A 19,592-nucleotide genomic window follows, 5' to 3' on the forward strand; every position below is an offset into this window, starting at 1 on the left:
CCGGGACCGGGCGGCGCGCAGGGGGGCGGGGCGCGGCGCGGCGCCACAGCGCGGGCGGGGCCCAGGGCGGGGCCCCCGCCGAAGCCTGCGCAAGGGGACAGGGCGCGGCGCGGGGCGGCTCTTCCCGTGCGCCAGCAACGGCCTCCCGGCTCGCCTGGCGCCAGGGCGGCCCCGGCCGCCACGGACCGCAGGGCCGCTCCGCTCCGCCACTGAGCCGCCGAAGTCACAGGCCCGCCCCTCGTGGGCGCTGCCGGCCTAAAACGCGCGGCCAGGCGTGGTCCCCGTGATCTCTGCGCGGGAAACACCAAGCCGCAGCCGGCCCACGGCGCCCCTCTGCCTCGCAGGCGGCCTTGGACCCACGTGTTCTGCGTGAGTGGCGGGTCCGCGACTTTTCTGGTTCAGTCCCTGGAGGCAGATATGCTCTGTGCTTTGAGCCTAGTTTTTTTTTTTTTGGGGGGGGTTATAAATCCTATGGAAAAAGGAGGATCCATGTTTTTGCACCATGGTGGCACCCACGAGTGGCAGATCTGTGATTCTTATGGTTCAGTCCGTGGAGGCAGATGTGCCCTGTGGTTTGATGGTGGTTGCGGGGTGGCCCCTTTGAAACCATAGGAAGCCGCGAGGACCTGTTTTTGACTTCATGAATCTGGCTTTTACTTTCTTCCCACTTCTTAAAACTTTTCGAAATGGAAGGCAGCAGGGAGGGCCCACTGGCCAGTGTTGGAGCCCTACTTTGCATGCCGAAGTCCCAAGTTCAATCCTCAGCATCTCCTGGTGGGCTAGGAAAGGCCGCAGGAACCCTGGCGAGCCACTACCTGACCCCCTGGTCGACAACACTGAGCTGGATGGACCAGTGGTTTCACTCGGTCGAAGGCAGTTTCCTTCGTTTGAGATCTACGTTTCCATCTAGTACACCATCTCGTATACAAACTGTTCCAGTGCTTCCTTCCCTCCTCCCTCCCCATTCCCTTTTGGTTTTGTATTACACCTGGTTTTTTTCTCACAAGTACATAGGGCCTCAGTCACAATCAGGACCACCACATGCCATTGAGCTTCCCTACCCAGTTGCCTCCTCAAGGAACATGGCAAGCTGCCTTTTACTGTGTCAGGCTATTAGTCCATCCAGCCCAGTACTGTCAACACTGACTGGCAGCGGCTATCCAGGTTTTCAGGCAGGATTCTTTCCTAGCCCTATCTGAAGATGCCGGGAAAGGGTTTCCCTGAATTCATCCCCCTTCCCTATAGTTTTTTTTTTTTTTTAAGTCAGTGGAGGCTTTTTTAGCAGTCTTAAGCTCCAAAGCCAGAGAGTGCAGCAGGGATGAGAGGTGGTGGGGCTTGACCCCTCTTCCCCATACACAGGCAAGCCCCAGTCCCCAGCATCCCTGCTGCCATCTCTGATGTAACAGCAGCTGGCACACACCAGGGCACTCAGATCAGGGATGCCCTCCCAGGAGTTTCCTCTAGGGAGCAGAGCCTGATGCCTAAGCCCTGCCCACTGGAGGAGCCCCAAGGGTGGGCTGGAGATTCCGCACCCCTGCCCTACGGAGAGGCAGCCACGTCTCGGAAAAGAACCACCTGGCAGGGGAAGGTTTAAACTACCTGTTCCTGAGCCCAGTGTTCCTGATGGGGATCAGGGCCCCGCACACTTGTAAAATTAGTCCAGGCCAAGCCATATATTAATGTTTAATACTCTACAGCTTATCTCTTAGAGTACAACCTTCCAATAGCTATACAGTACTTAGAAAACTTTAGGCACGATAAGAAGCCATTTCTCCTTTATTCAAAACAGCACATTGATTTCTAAAAATCTGGGCTGACGCACATATGCCCAGATTCTGCACCTTACGAGTTACGGGAGCTCTCAGGAGGCATGTCTGGCACTGCATGCAGCAAAGCCAGTGCTACGAGGGGCAACTGAACAGTCTGCAGCCAGAGCTGTGCATTGCTTATAGCAGTTTTTTGGCTGGAAGTGCAAACTTGACAGAACCCTGACAGAAAGTGACCAGATTTCAGGGGGGATAGAAATTGAGGGTGTGTGAAGGTGCTGGAGGAGGGGATAATTATGCAGAGGTGCCCCTTTCACACAACATGGGAATAATGAACTATATTTGAATGTACTTTTTTTTTTTTTAATGTATAGAAACAAAAACCCAAATTACATTTTTCAGATGAAATAAGACGAGTTAGAACGAGGAACTCCCTACCTTTCCCTCTACCCGCTATTGGAAATAGATAAGGAAATACTCATTATTGTCATATTTATAATGAATATTGTGATGTTACTAATGTATTTTGATGGTGATCGCAAGCCACCTTACCAGGATTTGCATCCTGAAAGGTAGGATATAAATAATTACAATGATTACACTGCTGCCCAGAGGGCAGTAGCCAACACTGCCACTGCTTACGCTATTGACATACTGCTAGCAGTACACCAATAGCACAAACTGGCATGACAAGTTTCCCTGGGAAACCTGTTGCACCAGCTTATGTTAGTGGCACACTGCTAGAGGTGCTTATGCTAGCAGTACATCAGTAGCGTAATTGGAGCGGCAGTGTTAGATACTGCCTATAGCTATACTAAAATCCACCCTTTTGCATTATTTCTACAGGTAGTTTTCTTGCCATTTCATGAATTATCAGCCTACTGAATTTTATGTCTATATAGTCAAGGCATTGCCATTAGAGTGCAGCACAGCACCCCTTCTACTTTTGTGTACAGGGTGGGGAGAATGCTTCCATGCACCTGAAATTCTCCATCCCATGTTTGTGGCAGCTACACACAGAAAAATATACTCCATACACATTCAGGAGCCCTCTCATATTTGTAGTCACTTCCGAAATTACTGAGGACTAGCTCAAAAAAGGATCAAGAATCTTTACTCAGCTATCACCATATCCCCACCCCCAGCTTTAAAGTGGACAGACACAGAATACTACAATTGCTTCAAAAAGCCATTATTTCATAGAACAATCTACCACTGCTCTTCCCTGGAAGAAATATCCCACCACCTAGAAACATGTTCACTGCTGTGTTTTATAAGGAATTTTAATAGTACATTTAAGAAACTCCAGCAACCCCCTTTTTTTACAGCTCAAAGACAAAAACCCTGAACAAAGAGTTTAATTGCAACCAAACAATGATTTTTGCACAGGGCTGTGCCTTTTGTGCAGCTCCTGTTAACTCCAGTGCACCTTGCAGAGGAAACATTCCAGGTGGATTGTGCCCAGTGTCAATTCCTTAGATAAGAGCAGCAGAAATGGAGCTGACATCTCCTAGCACCAGTCCATAACACTTGTGGAACTAACAGAATGCCTTGTCTCCCACAGAAATGGATCCGACACCAGCGAGGAGCTCTTCAGTCACAGGAAATCCTGTTCAAACAATTCTTCTCCAAACTGACGAGTCCCTCAAGTAGAGCGCAGGCTTGCTGTGTAACTGTAGATGTAAACACTGCCATCTTTTTGTCCAGCCAGCAGACAAGTGCCTGTGACTGACCACCTGACAAGAGACCAGCTCCCCTCAGAACTGGGAGGCAGCAGAGCTGTGCACTGGCCCAGAAATAAATCCCACACAGCAATGGTTCCAGATGTCAGCACAGCTGCTGCTGAAGCACCCCTCACTTCACCTTCCAAGTACCTAGTGCCAAAAACATTGCTGTCATTATCTTCTAGATCGTGCCTTTTTCACAACTTTATAAGGCTTATGTCAAATAAAAATAAAAGCAGGATCCTAAAAGTGTCTGCCTAAATAAAGCGGTCTCCACTGTCCACCTAAAAGTGGGTAGTAAAGGGGCCAGGTGTACCTCTCTCAGGAGGCTATTCAAAACTCAAGGTGCTACATTCAAAAAGGTTCTCTCCCAGGCACCAACCTGCCTTATCTCAGCCTTGGGACCTGAATATACCCCCTTTTCATTGTCCAAATCAAGGTGGCTAACAAATATAAAAGCAGCAGTTCCTCAACAGTGCGTGTGTGTCCATTTGAAAGGTTGTTACATGTGTGGGGCAGGGCAGGGGGGAGCAGTTCAGTGCAGTCCTATTGCAGTTAGGGGTTAATGTCGTCATTCCCCAGTCAGGTGATCTGAAAAAGTAAATCATTCAAGGCTCCTCCAGTGAGCCCAAAGGATCCACCAGCATCCTTCTCTGCATAAGTCATTGCTCAGGGCTTGCTGCCTTCTGGCCTGGAGGTATGCCCAGATCAGTGACTCATTTGGGGGGTGGGGGGCTCCCCTGGGGGCAGGTAATCCTTAAGCCTAGCACACTCTATGAGCAGAGAGCAAAGTGTGTCTCCCTTTTTAATTCATAAAAAAGTGCACCTCAACTACAAGACTCTGGGAAATGCTGGTGTGGCTCAATGGCTCTTTACTGGATGCTGTGCAGCATGACAAACCGTGCACAGGACCTGGTAGAAGGGCTCAAGACTGGCTTCTGCCACTTCACGTGAGGAGCACTGTACAGCAGATGCTCTCCTGCGCAGGCCCCACTGCAATTAACATGAGTTGCTCCTTCCAGTGGGGCTTGGACAGGAGAACTTTCAGCTGGAACATGCCAAAGGCACCTACAGGCACCTGCAGCAAAGAGAGCACCAGAAAGTCAGGTCTTAAATGCTGAAGCTTCTCGCCAGGTATTCGCTTCTTGACGAATTTCATTTTGTCTTTGAAATCTAACACAGCAGTTTACAGTTCAAGATTCTTTGATCCTTGCTACAAAAGGAAGCAACTTCAACAAAGGCCGAGTATGTTCCAAGGGCAGAAAAGCTGGTGGGGGAAATGTGTCCTGCACTTAAATGATAACCCATCATGACACACTAGGAGAGGCTTGATTAGGAACTCGTGTCATGACCTTCCTTGAAGGGGAAGAATGGAAGCAGCTGCCCTGAACAGTGTCCAGGAAGCTCTGGCACTTAAATCAGAAATCTGCACAGGCAGCTGGCAAGAAGAAGGCAGCGCCTTGCCAGTGACCTGTTGCCACTGAAGCGTCAACAGGAACGAATAACTAGAATCAAGCAGGGAAGCACAAGCCCTGCATGCAGGACACCTCTGGTCCACTCCATCCCAAGATAAAATGATCTAAAGTAGCAGGGTTAAGGGGCGACCACTGCCAAAAGACCCTGAAGAGCTGCTATCAGAGCAGACCAAAACGAGGCCAGATGGATGATCAGTGGTCCAGTACAAGGCAGCTTCCAATGTTCAGGTGATGCCCTAGCTTAGCTGCAATCTGCTGTTCTACCTGCTGGTTTTCAAGGGGACCAATTAAACGCTTTCCAAAGCAACAACTTGCCTTCCTCTGATCCCCAGTGGGAGGGATAAGAACATAACCCCAGTGCTCCTGGCTGTCTTGGGATTGAGCGCAACTACCTGGAAGGCAGGGTTCCCACATGTCTTGCTCTCCTTGGCATGTGGGTGACTTAAAACCACGAACAGGAGACCCTGAAGCACAAGGAAAAAAAGCATAAATGGGAACATCAGTGCAGCTATCAACAAAATTAGCAGCAGTTGGTAAAGCCTTAGCTAGTTAATTCTAGGTTTCATTTTATTTTAAAGAAGCTGACCACTTCTGAACTTCTCTCTGCTTGGTTCTTGAATAAATATACTTACTTGGAAACTGAAGCAGAGTTATTTCCTTTGCCTAGCCTGAGAGGTTGGTTTTACTCACATGCTGGACTACCTGGTTTTCGCAGAGAATAAAGAAAGCTCTGGAAAAGGGGCCTATCCTTCTCCTAAGTACAAGCTTAAACCCAAATGCTGAGGTTATGGGTTGTTATTAATCACAGGGGTGGTGACAGCCCAGCCTCCAAAACACACAGCGAAGGGTGTCTTGTGGCCTCTCCTACCTCACAGGTGTGGTGGGCAGAATCACAGTTGTCACAGAAAAGAAACCCTAAACTTGTAGAGAGCCAAAGTGCTTTAGGGCTTTCTAGATCAAAACCTGACCTTGAATGGTGTCCAGAGAGAAAAAGGAAGCCAGTGCAAATGCTGGACTGTGGGGAGAATGCTGTGAATGCAATCTGAATATCCCAGAAGCCCCTCCCCCATCCCAAATGGCAGCTCTGCATATTGCATATTTCACAGTGCCGTCTGCTTTAACAGACATACCGAGTCAGAGTAGGCCTTGTGGCAGACAGATGCAGGGTAGGAATAGCCAACAGACATCTTCCTCAGCAGCTGTCCAGTTCTCAGGTTCCTGCATAAAGTGAAAATACACATGACTGCCCCCATTGGAGAACATGGTAGTAGACGTTCAAAATTTCCTGGAAAACCCACATGGCTACCAAAACAAACTCCAGATGGATGCTTACCAGACCAGCACACAGTTCATGGCTGTCATGCCAACCAAAGCTTCCTGCATCCCCTCCACTTCAGCAAAAGCCAAAATGGTCTCTTCAGGAGGCATTAAAGCCCGTCTCTCATCGCTCCTGCAAAGTACAGAAACCGCCATGGATGTCAACGCTCAGCCTACAGAAGCAGAAGGTGGCTCCCACACTGGTAACAAGGTAGAAAGAGACCTTTTGACGATGCTGGAGCTCCAGGAGAGCAGCGACACCCCCACACCTTGCTTTCAGGTATTTCATATATTTGTTAGCCACTGTTCAAGAGTGGTCTTACTAAGGCTGCTATCTATCTATATTTTAGAAGTACAGTCCAGTATGGTTTTTCTCACCTTCCTGCCTCAGAGAAGAATATGACTTCCACTTCTTGGTCTTGGAGTGAGCCACAGCTACTGACCAGCCTCCTGCTCTTCAGTCCAAGAACAGCTTTTACGTTCCCAGCTTTGACCAGCAAATGTTTAACACAGTCATCTGGAGAAGAATGAAACAAAAACCTAGAAGAAAACAATGCTTGTTAGCCTTTAGATATGATCCTAAGCATATTTGCTTGGAACCAAGCCCCACTGGTGTCAAACGGCATTTACTATAGGTAGGTATATTTAGAAATGTGGCCTTAATGTCTTAGTAAAAATGCCACTGTATTATTCTAAGAGAAAAATAGGGTATTTGACATAGCCTCCAGAATTCTCTCCCTGTGACTCTTGCAATATGAATTGTGAACTTTGACACTTCGGTCTTTTGTGTTCAACTCTCTCACAGAATATTACAAGGAAATTCTGTACATCTGATTCTTCCAAAAACTAAAAGGTCCTTGATGTGAAATTCCCATCTTTCTTGCACAGATGTCATGCTAATTAGCCTGTAAAATAGCTTACTGAGTGTTGCAGCTTACACAAGAGCATGTAGAAGAAGGCTCAAGCTCTCCTCTCTTTTGTGGCACTACAAAATAACCACTAAGACTAATAAACTGCTTGGCCTGGAGGAACCATTCTCGGCAAAACAGGTTTTGGCCTTTGCTCAGAGCATAAAACAGTAATGCATTTTGAAGTGTCACTTAAGGTGCACAAGAATGTTTCTGAGGAACACACAATGTGAAGCTCTGAAGAGACTTCTCAACCTAAAGAAACACAACTCACCTTATCTCTGTAATCTCCAGGTCTCCCAACGCCACACACACAAGGCTGTGGACACCTGGCAGGGGAACAATTTGAATGACCGGAACCTGCAGAAGCAAAACAACAGAATTCAACTCCTGCTCCTCCATACTTCTCTTTCAGGCTAAATCTCCCCTAGTCTGTCATCTGGAAATGGTTTGCATAAAGGATCTGAAGAACGACTCCTCATCACCTGTACAGGGACTCAACCTGGTTATGCAGCAATGAGTTCCGTGGGGCTGACTTGTTCATTCATTCTTTACAGTTACAAACTGGTGTGGCCTCAGAAACATCAGCAGAACTGGACAAGAAAGGCTTTACCAGCCCAAAGGCAAGGTAAGAGGACATGGCAAGGCAACGTTGGGGCTAAATATCTACATACCTAAAGGAGTATATCAGGGATACATCTTGGCTCTCCAAGGGGGCGGGAGGAGTATCTGGGTCCAAAGACTACTAGGCCAAGGGCACCCTCAGAGCCACAGCTTCTTCCCTGGGCCTTCCCAATGCCGCTGCCTAGGCATCCTCCTCTGCTTTTGCATGAGTTGGAGACCCGGCCGCCAGAAGTGGCACATGGGCAACCACTGCAATCAGCAGGTGCCAAAGGGCTGGGGATGGCCACCAGGGGGCAGGCCCAGTCCACCATTACTGTCAGCAGCAGCAGCAAAGGCCCCTTCTACCTTTGTAAAGTGCCAAGTATACACAGTGACCCAGTGACCAGGATCCAGATGCCTCCAGAGGGAAACAGAAGTCTCACAAGCGGTCACAATACACAACTCCATGAAGTCAACAGCTTCCCACCACACGGTGCTCACATCCACTGAGCAGGAGCCAGAGAAGCTCTGTCCAAAACAAGAAGGGGGTAGGAATTATTCCAACACAGGCAATCACTTTTCCCAGAGTCCTTTCGCCACTCTGGAGCATCAACAGCAAGGCAAGGGGCTGGTGTTTGATTCCTTTCAATGCAAATGATGCAGGGAAGTGAGTTTGCTGGGCTCCCACACAGAGCCAGTGGGTATTTCAACAAAGAGCCAGAGCAAGGCTCTTGCGCCTGCCAGGAAGCATTTGCACAGCCCATGAGCTGGAAGCCCAGGCCCTCCTCCCAGACACACACAGGCTGGATGTGCTTCCTGCCTTTTCATGCCAGACATCCCTATGATCCTTGAGAGCTGGCCATGGCATTTGTGCATATTTGTGCCCAGTTACCCTTGCCTTTTGCTCTTCCTTTGGCTTCTTCCTTCTTCCACACCCCAACCCCCCCCCCCCCCCCCGTGTCTGACCTTAGCCTTTACTTATGTTTCTCTTAGGCAGCCTTCTCCAACCTGGTGGACTTAAACTCCCATCAGCCCCAGCCAGCATGGCCAATGGTAAGGAATGCTGGGAATAGCAGTCCAAAATATCTGGAGGACACCAGGTTGGGGAAGGTTGCCAGACACACTGATGGTGCCAATACAAATAAGTCGCTACGATAATAGGTTGGCAGGCAATACTTTCTCAGCGGTGAGGAAATGTTCCCCGCAGATGCTCAAAGGTATGCTCATTAGAATTACTCCATGGGTTCCGAAGCTGAACTCTGGCAACGTGAACAGATTCTGTGCCTATGTCCTGGCTCAAATGAAGCACTGTCAAAACCTGCCCTCAGTTCAAGATTGGGACCTTATTAGGAGACACTGAAGAATTTTAATCCACACAGCAGCTGCCATTTTCTTTCTGCGGCTGGATCAGTGTTCCTTTACTTTACAGCCAGGCCTTGGCCTCACAAACTTGAGTCTTCTCCAACTATGGCAAGTTAAGAACACCAGAATCCATTAAGAGCTCTACTGAATCAGATCAAGGTGGATCCCAGCCCAACACCCACTTTCCCACAGTGATGCCTCTGGGAAGCCCACAAGCAGGGCTCAAAGACAGCAACCACCCCCCGCCCCCGTCATTTGTCTGCAACAGATGGTGCTCAGAGCAAGACTGCCACTGTCCCTGGAGGCTCCGTTCAGCCCCCATCAGCCTATATACTAAGTACAAACTCATATTCTGAATGCCAATCCTTAGGTAACCAAAACAGCATCACCCACTGGGGGACCCCCCAAGGTTGTCAAGAGTAGAAAAAAATCTTTAGGGGAAAAATCCCAAACAGCCCAATGAGGACTGAGTATGCTAAGTAGCCACAGAATGCTGATTGTGGGGGGTGGAAAAGAACCAGGGGGAAAGGGAATGGAATATCCTGGGAAAGGGCATGGCTGGCTGAACCTTGAACAGGCGAATTCCACACTGCAAGGTTTTGTTTCAGGTCCCACTTGTTCCTTCTGTTTCCAATGTTCCAGCATGAGTGCCTTTGCTTATTTAGCCAAAATGGCTCCACCCATGCACAGGAATGAGGCATCAACAGGCTTAAGAGAGGATTCCAGAAGCACAAAAAATCTTTAGAAAAAAGCACTCTGTAGAGCCCAATGAGGACCAAGAATGGTCAGTGGCCATCAAAGACTGACTGGCCATTAGAAGTGGGGACGGGGAATGGAAGGGGGCATTCTGAAGGAGGGTATGGCTGGCTGACTCACTGACCAACCAAGAGGAGCACCCCACACTGCAACATTCTGTTGCAGGCACCACTCATCCTGACCAATAGTCCTTGATAGTCCTCCTCTCCTCCAGGAATTTGTCTAACCCCTTTTAACGGCCAGCACCATGTAAGTTCATCTCAGGATTTGTGCTTGCAACCATCTCTTGTTCTGCCTCCAGAAACTTGCTACCGAGAGTGGGAAAGAATGAAGTCCCTGGGCTTTTCAGCTGTACAAACTCACACTACATCTGGAGAGTTGGAGAGCCAGCGTGGTGTAGTGGTGAGAGTGTTTGACTGGGAGCCCGGAGATCCAGGGTTCTAGGCCCCACTTGGCCATGGAAGCTCACTGGGTGACTTTGGGCCAGTCACAGACTCTCAGCCCAGCCTACTTCACAGGGTTGTTGTTGTGAGGATAAAATGGAGAGGAAGAGGATAATGTAAGCCACCTTGGGTTCCTTGCAAGAGGAAAAAGGGCTGGATATAAATGTGATAGATAGATAGATAGATAGATAGATAGATAGATAGATAGATAGATAGATAAATACATCTCTATCGCCTGCAAGAGCCTCTTCTGGAACCAGAGAGTGTAGAAAAAGTTATTATGGCCACCTTGCAAACAGTTCTGCAATGGTTAGATAGCTGCCCAAACCCTTACTTACTCCCTTTCCATACTGCTACTGCTGCCTGCTGAGACATCTCAACACTTTGCCTGCTCATCTTGCCAACAAATGGGATAGCCATACATGGCATGGCTCTTTCCAGCAGAAGAGGAAGAGCAGCACTGTGCAAGCTGCATAAGCACTCTCTCACCCACCACCACCCCTAAAGGGCCATGGGAAAGAGGGCATCAGTAGCTTGCTCTCTTTTTCCTTGCCCCTTAAGACTAAGCAGGAGAGCACACACTGGAACTCTAGTCCTGCTGGTAAAAGCAGCACTCCTGGGGTTACCTGGGGACCTCTCCTAGGAGCAGCAGAGATACTACTGATGCAACAGCAAGGGAAAAGGCCAAGAAGGCTGGGGCAATTCCATACATCTCAATTAGGAGGCACTGCTATTCTCCATAGGAGGACAGCAAATTGAGCCTCTATGAAACAAATAAGTTCCTAACAAGAGTAAGTAGCATTGTCTTGATTAGGCCCAATCTCACACATAAAAAGACATATCTGTGCCCAGCAGCAGGTAGGTTTCTGAGCAGGGCATTTTTAAAAAACACGCAGAAACAGTTACGGTCATAAATAACTTTTTTCTCTTTTTTGACAATTCAGCTGTTTTCTCCTTTAACCTTTAGTTTTGAGGTCATCTGCAAGCTCCCTCGTCTCTGGTTGTCCTCCAGGGCCTGTGCCGAGTCTTCTACCGCCATTTCATTCTGGGACAAAATATCAAGATAGGTGATGATCCACACAGAAAGAGTTCCATGCTTGCCTCAGCTTCCAGGGGAGTGAAATGTGTTCCAAATGGCTCTCCAAGAATCTGATTTGGAATACGGTACCTGAGCCCAGTCCCAAATCAGGGCCATTTGGAAAGTATTCTACCCCTCTAGAAGTTAAGAGGCAAGTGTAAACTCTTACTATTCCAGCTAGATCCAGCCCCTGGAATGCTGGACATTCTTCATCTGTACCAAGGGTACCTAAAGGATACCTTAGGGTGGAAGGCTGGACTAGGCTGCCTTCTTTTTAACATGGAGTCCTTCCTATCTAGTAGGCTAGATACACATAGCCAATCCAGCCACTTGCTGAGATTCCGGGATGTAGTTTACTTATTTACAACATTTGTACACCACTCCACATCTAAAACAGATTCTGTAAAATAGTAAAGGTATTAAAATAGTAAAATATTTACTACAGAGGTAAAATAGTAAAAACATTAAAAGAATTAAAACACCATATTAAAATCATTTGTTTTAAAAACAGAATGCCAATAAAACAGTGGCTGGTCAGTTAAGGAATGCTTCCTGGAATAGAGCTGTTTTCAGGAGGCGCCGGAAGCAACACAGTGTTGGCACCTGCCCGACCTCCAGGGGCAGGCAGTTCCACAGGAAGGGGGCCACCACTGAAGGCTCTTCTCCAGGTGGACTCCAATCAGGCCATAGGTCCATGTGGAACCACCAGGAGCATGCCTGTAGTTGTATGGTTGTGAACATTCTAACTGCTCAGAGGAAAACTTTCAGCCATGACAACTGATTGCTGACAATTGATCCAACTTCTGTGAGGAATGTGAAAGGTCAGTTTGGTTGGGAAAATGGAAAAATGTCACACAAGTCTAATGACTGGAGAATGCGGTTAGCAGGAAGGGGCGGTGAGGCTGAGCAGGCAGGAAGGTTGAGGGATAGGAAGCTAAGTGGACTCAAGAGTTGGAGAAATGAACACCAAGGAAGTACAGAGGCAGTACAGAGGAATTTTGGAGGGAGGGAAGATGTCAATGTTGACTGCAGGCTTTGGAAGGTCCTCACTGCTTGCCGCTGATTTGGGTTCTGCCTGAACCATCTTTGCATTCTCCCAGGGCAACCTACTGACCTCTACAATTCTGACATAAAACAGCATGAGGCTGGCACTCCCCAGAGGCTCCATCCCCATTTACCTGTTTGGGGGCTTCACTGCAGTGCTCAGTAGACTCGCCAGCAGGGAACTGCCTTTCCTCAAGGCTCACAACTTTCTCTTCAGGCTTCCAACTGGTTCCACTTTGACCTTGTGACCATGACATCCTTGTGCCACTTCTTGGCAAAGAAGCAGCATCTGCAAAGGTGCCTGGCTTGTCTGTGATGTTAGCGTTCACTTGCAAAGGAGATGCACAAAATGTGTCTGGCAAGGCCTCACTGTGAAGCAAAGCCTGTGAGGCTGGGGTTGCCCCCACAATGGGGAAAACTGGAGTAGGCAGCTGGGATTCCAGCAGGCTGCTTACAGCCTCCAGGGCTGGCGAAAGGAGCAACTCACTTGAGGAAAAGCCTTTCTTGTGTAAGCACTGCGGGAACAGTGGTGGCATTGATGGCTCTTTCACTGCCGAAATGAGAACATGATCGAGATTCCCTCCTGAGGCTGATGCATTACTTCCACACTGAAGGCCAGCATCGAAAGTCTCCAGCGGTTTCACAGCAAACAGTTTGAGTTTTTCTGATTTAAGGAGGCCAAATTCATCTTCAGGTAAGTGGAACTCTTCGAGATCCAAGCTAGGAGCCGGCCACTTGAGACTGGACACCTCAGTATTCTTGAGGGGAAAGGATTCCACATGTGGGCTGCCCACCCTTCTACCTGCAAACACAAAAGAGAAGTAGCTTATGGGAGCACTTATGAGATCAGAGCCTATTGTGTGCTGCAGCCATGAAGATGTTCCTCTAGGCCATAACAGAAAACTCCTAGGATACTTAACTTCATCCTGCTTCAGACCAGAAGCAGATGAACTTTTGGTTCAAAATACATTCTCCAAATTCCCTTTTGCTGAATACTCCTAGGGAACCTGGTGCCCTCCAGATGTTTTGGTCTACAACTTTCATAAACCCCAGCCAGCATGGCCAATAGTCAGGGATTATGGGTACTGCAGTCCAAAACATCTCGAGGGGTCCAGGTTGCCTACCCCTGACCTAGATGCGGTGCCTTGAAAGCTCCCTAGAATCTCAGAGTTCTCCTGGTGAATATTTACAGCTGCAGAGGGCTCCAGTGTTCTTCCACATGCGCTTTGAAGCCCTGGGCCTTCCAGTTCCTCAGCACTTTCGCACTATGAACAGCCAAGGTCCAAACAGTGAGGAAAATTCAAACGCCACCAATTTTGCCCCCCAAATGGGCTTTTAGGTGCCCAAGGTGGAAATCCAGAAGCCCTCCCCCAAATTAATGTGGTGCACAATTACTCAGGCAGCCACGCTGACCTGGAGCTGTACCAGAATGCTTGCGGGCTCTTGTGCCACTCCCAACCATTTGTCATAAAAGACTTGCCAGGTCAGATCTCTGCCATCCTCAGATATGCCACCTGAGATAGCTGCTCATGGAAGCAATACCTCTATAGATTGTCCAGCAGATTAAAGAATGTAGCCTGCAAAGTAAGTTTAGTCCTTGTCTCAGCAGGGCCGTGCCCCACAAAGACCTCTGAAGGCACCTCCTACCAACCAGCCAGAGGGCAAGAAAGCAAGGAAAGGCGGGGCTCTACTAGAAGGGATGAAAACGGTCATCCAGGCAACCCCTGCCCCAAGAGAGTGTCTCCTGCCCCAAAAACAGCCCTGCCAGGTGCCTGATCCAACCATTAATTCTTGGATCCTCTCAGGGAGTCACTATCCTGGGTCAAGGCAGGAGCCCAACTGAAGCTGCCTTTATCTCTAAATGGAGCAAGCACTGTCTTTTGGAACAAGCCCTGAGAACATACCTTGAGATACTCCCCTTTCCTTGCTTTTCAGAGAGGCCACGGAAGGCTCACATTGAGGCAAAGCAGCTTTAACCAGTTGTCTCAGCTTGGCGCTGGTGTGGTTCCAATTCCCAGCCTGTTCAGGAGGCTGACTCTCAGAAGGACACACCTCACAGTGTTCTTCCAGGCCTCTCACAAAGGTGGAGGCAGATTCAGTGACCAAGTTCACATGTGAGTTCTGGACAGTTTCTAAGTCAACCTTGAAGCATCCGCCAGCAGAAAGTGCAGACTCTGTTGGCCACTTCCTGCCACTCTGCTTGGCTTCCACATTGCCACCAGTATCCACAGGGAGAGCTGTTGCCTTGTCTCTGTCCTGGCAGTTCCTTTTCCTTCCTCGTGCTTTACGTGACACAAGATAACCAGCTGTCTTGGGTACTGTCAACTCCACGTTCTCGAACAGATCTTGTGGCATGCAGGATGAGGCCCTACGAATAGACCCCCCTCTCGGCCTTTCCCCTCTTCTTTGCTGCAGGAACCCCTCACTCTGAGCCAGGCCTCTGGTGAAAGCAGTGCCCTCCTGAGAGAGAGGGAGAGACTGCAGAGGACTAGTGGCCCCATTAGCATCGGGAGTTGAGAAAGGAACAGCCCTCAGATGGTCATCCCTTTCTGCCAGCTCTTGGGAGGTCATGGCTGGATTTGCATTCCTCTCTTTATGCGTAACTCTCTGCCCTTTCCTACTCTTTCCCAGCTGGCTTTGAATGACTGCCTCCAAGTTCACCTCCCTCTGGCAGCTGGATATTCGCCGTGTTGTCCTTACATAATATTCAACAGGAAACAGGAGTCCTTCAACCACTGTGCAAGAGCTTAGTGGATTCTTAGTGGGTGCGGCAGAAGCCGCCTGCAGGAGGGGAGAGCCAGCTTCAAGCTGATCCCCTAAACTCTTTTCACTTGGCTTGTTGGTGGGAGTCTCTCTGTTACCAACATCTGAGTTCTGAGCCTCCTTGCACTGGCTTTGCTCCTTATGCATCTCATCCCCACACACACGAGGGGCAGTTCCGCCTCCTTGGAAAGCCTCACCAGTCACTGCTAAGTCTACAAACCTACCTAGATCTTCCTCATCAATCCCTGCTTGTACCACTTCCTTCTGGGCAGATTCTTTCCCCTCATTCTGCATGTCTGCATGTGACACAGTGATTTTGGCAGGTGAATTGTCAGAGCTAGCAAAGATACCTTCATGCCAGAGATGGTCAAGTGAGGGCACCTGGCTTTCATATGACAGGACACAAGGTTGTAGATGGGATACTTGAGGAAAGACGATTTCTCCAGATGTTTCCCCTAAATGTTCTAGCTGTGGCACTACAGAAGTAACACTACCATCTCTTCCTTCAACAGTGGCCACTGAGGACTTTGGGATGTTATGGTCAGTCTTCAAAATGGTGCTACTTCTCTTAAAGACGGGTGACTTAGAACTTTTGATGCTGCCTGTGTCATGCTCTAGCTGGCATCCAGCAGTTCTCTGAAGTGCCTCACACACAAATTCTCCTCCCTCCTCCAAAGCCAAAGTTGCTCTCCGGTGTGCTTTGGTTCTACTTTTTGACAGCAGGTTCTGGTCTCTCTCAGGAACAGACTCTGCAAGGCTAAACAGAACCTTTTTGCAGTCCCGGCTGGTAGATTTGGAACCAGAGTTTTTTGGCAAGCTGCCATCTCGGCTGAAGTCCTCAGGCTCAAAGGTGACCGATGTAGTTTTTACAGTGCTAGTCTCTGAACAAATACCAACTGGGACCTTCTCTGAGGCCTCTGGGGACACCTGGCTGATGGGTGCTGTGAACAGAAATACAGTTCCTAAGTAGCCTTTTCTGCATCAAGGAAGCACTCATCACAGCAAAACTAAGCACATTTAAACCAAAAAGTTGAAAATGGGATACTATTAAAATTGTTCCAACAGAAAACTGTATTTAACTACCTAAAGAAATGCCAGATGCTTGGTTTGAGGCACTGATCCTGGCACTTTCAATGGAATGTTATATAAGAATATGGTAGCGTAAGGCTTATAACTAGAGATCTACCAGACCAATTTTACTCATTTTTGTTTTAAACTGAAGCTTGAGCAGTGCAGACATGCACAAAATTTTGACACTTTGAAAAAGTTCAAAGCTCAAGCTTTAGGCAGCCCGGGATGGGAGAAGAGATGAGGCAAAGGGGAGGTTAATACATTACATGCACGGTGTGGGGTATACACAACATGTAACACAGCATGTGTATGCACATGTAATAATGCTTACTCCTGTGAGCTCCTAGAGTGTTGGACCAATAAAAGGACAGGCACAGAACGTTGGGAAAGGGGCTGAAAAGTCAGTTGGTGATAGTTAAGAGGTGGAAGAGATGCTGAGGAGAAAGAGCTGAAAGGGCACCAGATGGGAAAAGAGCGAAAACAAGAGACGAAAACAGACAGACAAGACACCAAAAAGAAGAGGAAAAGATGACATGAAGCAACAGAATCAATGCACTGGAAGAAACTTGTATTGTCGTTTTACTTTAATTTTTATTATTTTTTAAAAACATTTTCAAATCCTGAAACTTTGAAAAAGTTCAAAGCTCTAACTTCAATAACAAAACAGTATTTTTCTTGACTCCGTGTCAGTCTCCTAGTCCTCAATGGTTCAGTGCCAGCTTATTTGCTCCACCCCAAACAGCACCTGATCTCACATCACGTGCTTTTGACCTCAAAGTTCAAGAAATGGTAAATGATCTTTTTAAAAAGAACATTTTTTTTGTTTTCACCTTGGCTGGTTTATTTGTAGTACATTTATTTTAAAAGTGTAAATTTGTTCCAGTCACAAGCGAAACAGGCAAACATATTTTTATCCAATCATTCTCTGACTGCTAGCTCTTGTGGTGACAGAGGATTTACACTAGTTGCTTGAGAGTACAGTGACCCTTCCCACTTAGTCGGGGTATCAGAGTCTGAAGAGACTGAAGAGGCAGCTAGCCCGATCCTTGCCCAACGACGGACCCAACCTACCGCAAGCTGACTTCTGTAAGCCAGTCCAGAGCATGCCGCAAGCATGGGCGCAGGGAAATTGCAAGAAGGGATCACAGAACAATAGCTCCAGATGGCTAGAATAATGCAGCCTAGCTGCTGTGTTTCAAGAGGAGGGGAGGGGCACAAGGTTGCAGCTGATCTGATTGGGATTCCCCTGAATGCAAAAAAGGCATAAGAGTAGTGCCTCACGATAGCAGCTGACTGAGCCAGGTTTGTTTCCCACTCACCTTTCCCATCCAAAAGGATGAGAGGTGAGCAAAGCGTTTGGGAGCAAAGTTTCCTTGAGGCGGTAGCTCCTGTGTGTGGGGCCTCAGGGAGGAAGGCAGCACAGGGCCTCAGCTGGGCCAGATGGAGAGGTCTCACAGGCCATAAGTGCCCTGTAGGCCAAACATTTCCAACCACTGGTCTAAATGGTCACTTGGCTGGGCACAAAACTTAGTCTGAGCTTCTTGGGCCTGGTTTCCAAAGCTGGGGTTCAACTTGGAAACAGGTGATACAGTAATAACATATTTAGAGGACCTTTCCCTCCCCATGAATCATCATAGCCAGCCCATATACTTCTGGAAGTACAAGCAAAAGCTTCTGGTCCACACTGCATGACTTTTAGGCAGCCATCAGCACCAACTCCCTTCATTTTAGAAATTAAGTATCTGTGAACGTGCCAAAACAAGAGGCCAGTTCTGAGCTAGGAACCCACGTTACCCAAAAATCTCCGCAGAATTCTGATTAAGGGAATTCAATAATCCCCAGCAAAAAGGTTTGGAACAGAATAAACTGCAATCAGGTTTGCTGGCATTTCCCTGTTCTTTCCAGGCTTACCTCTGAGCCCCAAAGGCCAGCTCAAGCAGCTTAACTCTTTCAAAGTTTCTGAAAGCCCTGGAGGAGTAGAGTGATTCTATAATGGGGGAGGGATAGGCAGAGAACAGAGGCTGCACAAGGGCAGAACAGGCACAAGAGACAGGCACACATGCGCACACGAAGAAGCACACATCTGCCTTTCCAGGCTATTACCTGTATGGTCCTCCCCAGCTTCCTCTTGCATAAGCAACAGATTTTGTTCTGCAACTGTTTTCTTGACATAGTTTTTCACCTTCTCAGCTCTTTCAGCACGCTGTGAAGAACGGGGTGAGGGTGAGGTCAGTATTCCACAAATCAGGTTTGTTGTCCATTTTATGAATCACTTTATGCATAGATGCCCTGAAAACATCTTCTAATCTCCAAACAGAGAAACCAGTCATTTAGCAGGCCTGGACAGATACACTTGCTGTACTCACCTGCAACCTGTGGAATGTTCTGCTGTATTCTCTTTTCAATAAGGCCAGCTTTTCTTTCAGCTAGATGACAAAGGTAATGACAAGCTGGTCATCGCAACTTACTTTAAAACAACATCCGGGAAGGTTTAGACAGCAATTATGTTAACTGGACTACAAACCACCTGGCCTTGCTAGAGAGAGGAAGAACACAGGCATGCATCCAAAACGAAGCAGCCAGAAAGAAGGAACCTCAACGCTCACTTCCAACAGTCTGCATTTTAGCTGGTCCAGTAACTGCAGCGGCCTCACATCCCAGGCTCGTTGCTCTCCCCCACCGGACCCAGTCACAGATGGCCACCAGCAGTAGCTCAAGAGCCCTGCAGCAGGCAAATAAGGCTGACCTCCTCAAAGGCCGGCGGTGCCCCCGGACGTGCCCCTCTCCGGGGCTGCGCAGTGCAGCCCCGCGGGCGCCCACAGGGCACCTCAGAGGCCCCGGCCTCCAGGGCGCCTCTTCCGCAGGCCGGGAGGGGCCAGCGCTCGGCGCCCCTCCCCAGCAAGGGCGAGCCGCGCACGGCGGCCTGTGGGACAGCAGCCCTGGGAACCCCGGAGCGAGCGGGGTCTTCCTGCGAGGGGCCCCCAGCGACGTTCCCAGGAAGCGGCCCGCAAGAGGGCGCGGCGGCCGCAGGCCTCGCGCGGCCGGCGGGCAGCCGGGGAGGCTGCCCGGCCCCTCTGAGGCGGACTGAGAAGCCGCCGCCGCGGCCCCGCGCGCAGCGCCTCGCGCAAGCTTCGGGGCACCGCGGGGCGAGGCGGCCGCGCCCACCTGGGCCGTCTCTCGCGGGCTGAGGCCTCCGCCCGGCGGCGGCTCCATCCGCGACGCGACGCGCAGGCGCCAAGCGGAGGGCGGGGCGGGGCGCCGGAAGCGGGCGGCGGCTCCCGG

General features: G+C 49.1%; 1 protein-coding gene and 1 long non-coding RNA gene across 5 annotated transcripts; one reads left to right on the top strand and one right to left on the bottom strand.

Moving 5' to 3' along the window:
• Window positions 1–27: 27 nt before the first annotated feature.
• On the top strand, window positions 28–3,725 carry LOC146336828 (uncharacterized). The gene is made up of 2 exons (XR_014785627.1): window positions 28–369; window positions 3,331–3,725. It is a non-coding gene; the product is annotated as an uncharacterized LOC146336828 (long non-coding RNA).
• PALB2 (partner and localizer of BRCA2) lies at window positions 1,230–19,537 on the bottom strand. Of its 4 annotated transcripts, none has more exons than XM_084819099.1 (13): window positions 19,476–19,537; window positions 18,677–18,736; window positions 18,414–18,513; window positions 14,381–16,180; window positions 12,611–13,278; window positions 11,316–11,399; window positions 8,160–8,321; window positions 7,465–7,550; window positions 6,661–6,822; window positions 6,299–6,415; window positions 6,096–6,183; window positions 5,281–5,429; window positions 1,230–3,640 (listed from the first exon to the last, which is right to left on the bottom strand). In XM_084819099.1, exons 1-13 carry the CDS (start codon window positions 19,521–19,523, stop codon window positions 3,412–3,414), a joined length of 3,753 nt encoding a protein of 1,250 aa, XP_084675225.1. In that variant the 5' UTR covers window positions 19,524–19,537; the 3' UTR covers window positions 1,230–3,411. The 4 variants fall into 4 exon arrangements, with proteins under 4 accessions (XP_084675225.1, XP_084675227.1, XP_084675226.1 ...); XM_084819101.1 differs by having other exon boundaries at window positions 18,838–19,537; XM_084819100.1 differs by lacking the exon at window positions 11,316–11,399.
• Window positions 19,538–19,592: the final 55 nt, after the last annotated feature.

Source organism: Heloderma suspectum, chromosome 12, assembly GCF_057233095.1.
Source record: "Heloderma suspectum isolate Gila_16-S chromosome 12, 16-S_ref, whole genome shotgun sequence".
Lineage (NCBI taxonomy): Eukaryota > Metazoa > Chordata > Lepidosauria > Squamata > Helodermatidae > Heloderma > Heloderma suspectum.

Excerpts from the sequence above, each read along its gene's own strand:
- PALB2 (XM_084819099.1), bottom strand. The coding sequence starts at position 19,523 with ATGGAGCCGCCGCCGGGCGGAGGCCTCAGCCCGCGAGAGACGGCCCAG. Across the intron at positions 18,514-18,676 it reads GAACATTCCACAGGTTGCAG|CGTGCTGAAAGAGCTGAGAA; the intron begins GTGAGTACAGCA and ends CGTTCTTCACAG. Across the intron at positions 13,279-14,380 it reads GGAAAGGGGAGTATCTCAAG|GTAGAAGGGTGGGCAGCCCA; the intron begins GTATGTTCTCAG and ends TTGTGTTTGCAG.